The sequence below is a fragment of the Kogia breviceps genome, chromosome 8, assembly GCF_026419965.1.
Source record: "Kogia breviceps isolate mKogBre1 chromosome 8, mKogBre1 haplotype 1, whole genome shotgun sequence".
Taxonomy (NCBI): Eukaryota; Metazoa; Chordata; class Mammalia; order Artiodactyla; family Physeteridae; genus Kogia; species Kogia breviceps.
In genome coordinates, this window is record NC_081317.1 from 41511664 (window position 1) to 41513479 (window position 1816).

Consider the following 1816-nt stretch of genomic DNA (forward strand, 5'->3'; position numbering starts at 1 on the left):
GGAGGTCTCAGCTCAGAGAGGAAGGGCTGTGACCCTCTAACCATGAAATGACTTGGCCAAGGTCACTCAGCCAACAAGTATTCGCATAGCCTGGCCTGTCTAGACTGGGCCCTCTCTGGAGCCCTATTCCTCCTCTACCCATTATCATAAAAATAGAATGGGGCAGACAAGAAAGGCAATTGTCAGAGCAGAAGCCAAAAAGACAGAGGAGAGGGGATTGGCAAAACAGTACTGGACAGCGTCCCAAAACTCTTCTTGCTGCCTGGTGCTGAGGTCTCTGTCTTCCCAGGGTGGAGCTCCGAAATCTGACTCCACCCTTACAAAAGAGGGTCCGTGCCCTGCCTCTTAGTAATAAAGCCTGACTCCACCCCTTTATTGATAGGCTCTGGCTCCACCTTCTGGACTACGCCTCCTCTGAAGAAATGCCCTGGCTCCACCCCTTCCGGGTAATAGGTAAGCCCCACCCCTAGTGCGTGACGGTGTCTCAGTGACGTAACGTACCGGACTGTTTCCGGGGTGGAGCCAGAGAGGGTGGGCGTTTAGGCTGCGCCGACCCCTCAGTCCCCCTCCAGGTGACCCCAATCCCCGAAAATCCTCACCCAGGGCCCCAAATATCCCAGCCCCATGACCTCGAAGGCCTTTGGCTCTACCCCCTAAATGCCCCATGCCCCCAAGGTGCCCGACCGCCCAATCCCTTAACGTCTAGTGCCTCCCAAATCTTCAATCCAACCCTGTCCCGATGTGGCAATTGAGTCTTCCCGGGGGCACCTGTCTCATATTACCCGAGAACAAGTCAGACTGGTCCAGAGAATGACAGAGAAGGGGATCCGGGATTGGGGAATCCTTGATCCAATCATGCCGCTCCCCAGGAGACGTTCGGAACCCAGGACATGTCTGGATTGAGGAGATACGAGGTGGCGCTGGAGGCTGAGGAGGAGTGAGTGGAGGCGGGGTTCTGCGGAGGAGGAACCTAGCCGCTCCGGGGTGGTGGGGGAGGGGCGGGGAGGGCGCGAGTTCTCTGGGGCGGGAGAAGCGGGAGGGGTGGGGCCTCTTAGGGGGCGTGGGCTGGAGGAACCGCCTCTAAAGGGCGGGGCGGAGCCTTCCACGAGAGGGGCGAGGCGTCCAAGGGGCGGAGTCGGTGGGGGTCAGCCCCGCCCCGCCCCGCCCGGCTCTGCCTTCTCTTTGCAGGATCTACTGGGGCTGTTTCTACTTTTTCCCCTGGCTGCGCATGTGGCGGAGGGAGCGGAGGTGAGGGGGCTGCAATACCGTGGACCCACCCGGGGCATGGACGAGGCTCAATGCGGAAGAACCAATCGCGGGGAAGCCGGGAGCCCCCGCCCCGCCTCATGCCTCTGTCGGGTCGCCCCACAGCTCAGCGCACCCTCGGGAGCAGAAGCTGGAGCCTCTGCGTGGCCTGATGAGCTGTCTGTCAAGCGGACTGGGCACTGCTCCCCAGCGCTCCGGTCGCAGCCTCCCCCGCCGCACCCCCGCTGCCACTGCCCAGCCAGCCGGTGCATTAAAGATTTAAACCGAAGCCACCGTCCTGCCCTCCTGATTCTGCCGCCGCTGCCGCCATTCGGGCTGGGAGCCCCTCTCTACGCCGGCTGTTTCCGTATTGACAGGGCCTCTATCCCTGATAGGGTGTCCGTCCGTGTCCAGGCTCCCACTATTCCTAAGGGCCCCTCATCAGAGTCAGGACTCCCCTTACTACCAGTGATTGCCTTCCACCACCTAAGCCCCCCGCCCCACCACACACACACTCATCTCTGTGAGTGGCCTGTATGGAGGGAGCTAAATAATCCTGGCTTTATCTTCC

The 1816-nt window shown here is 60.9% G+C and overlaps 1 protein-coding gene across 2 annotated transcripts; it reads left to right on the forward strand.

The window, feature by feature from the left end:
• The first annotated feature begins 465 nt into the window (after positions 1 to 465).
• Positions 466 to 1534, forward strand: LOC131761469 (uncharacterized). Of its 2 annotated transcripts, XM_059072323.2 has the most exons (4): positions 466 to 572; positions 870 to 937; positions 1189 to 1248; positions 1372 to 1534. In XM_059072323.2, the coding sequence occupies exons 2-4, from the start codon at positions 891 to 893 to the stop codon at positions 1526 to 1528; spliced, it is 264 nt and encodes an 87-aa protein (XP_058928306.1). In that variant the 5' UTR covers positions 466 to 572; positions 870 to 890; the 3' UTR covers positions 1529 to 1534. The 2 variants fall into 2 exon arrangements, with proteins under 2 accessions (XP_058928306.1, XP_066897384.1); XM_067041283.1 differs by having other exon boundaries at positions 497 to 937.
• The last annotated feature ends 282 nt before the right edge of the window (positions 1535 to 1816 follow it).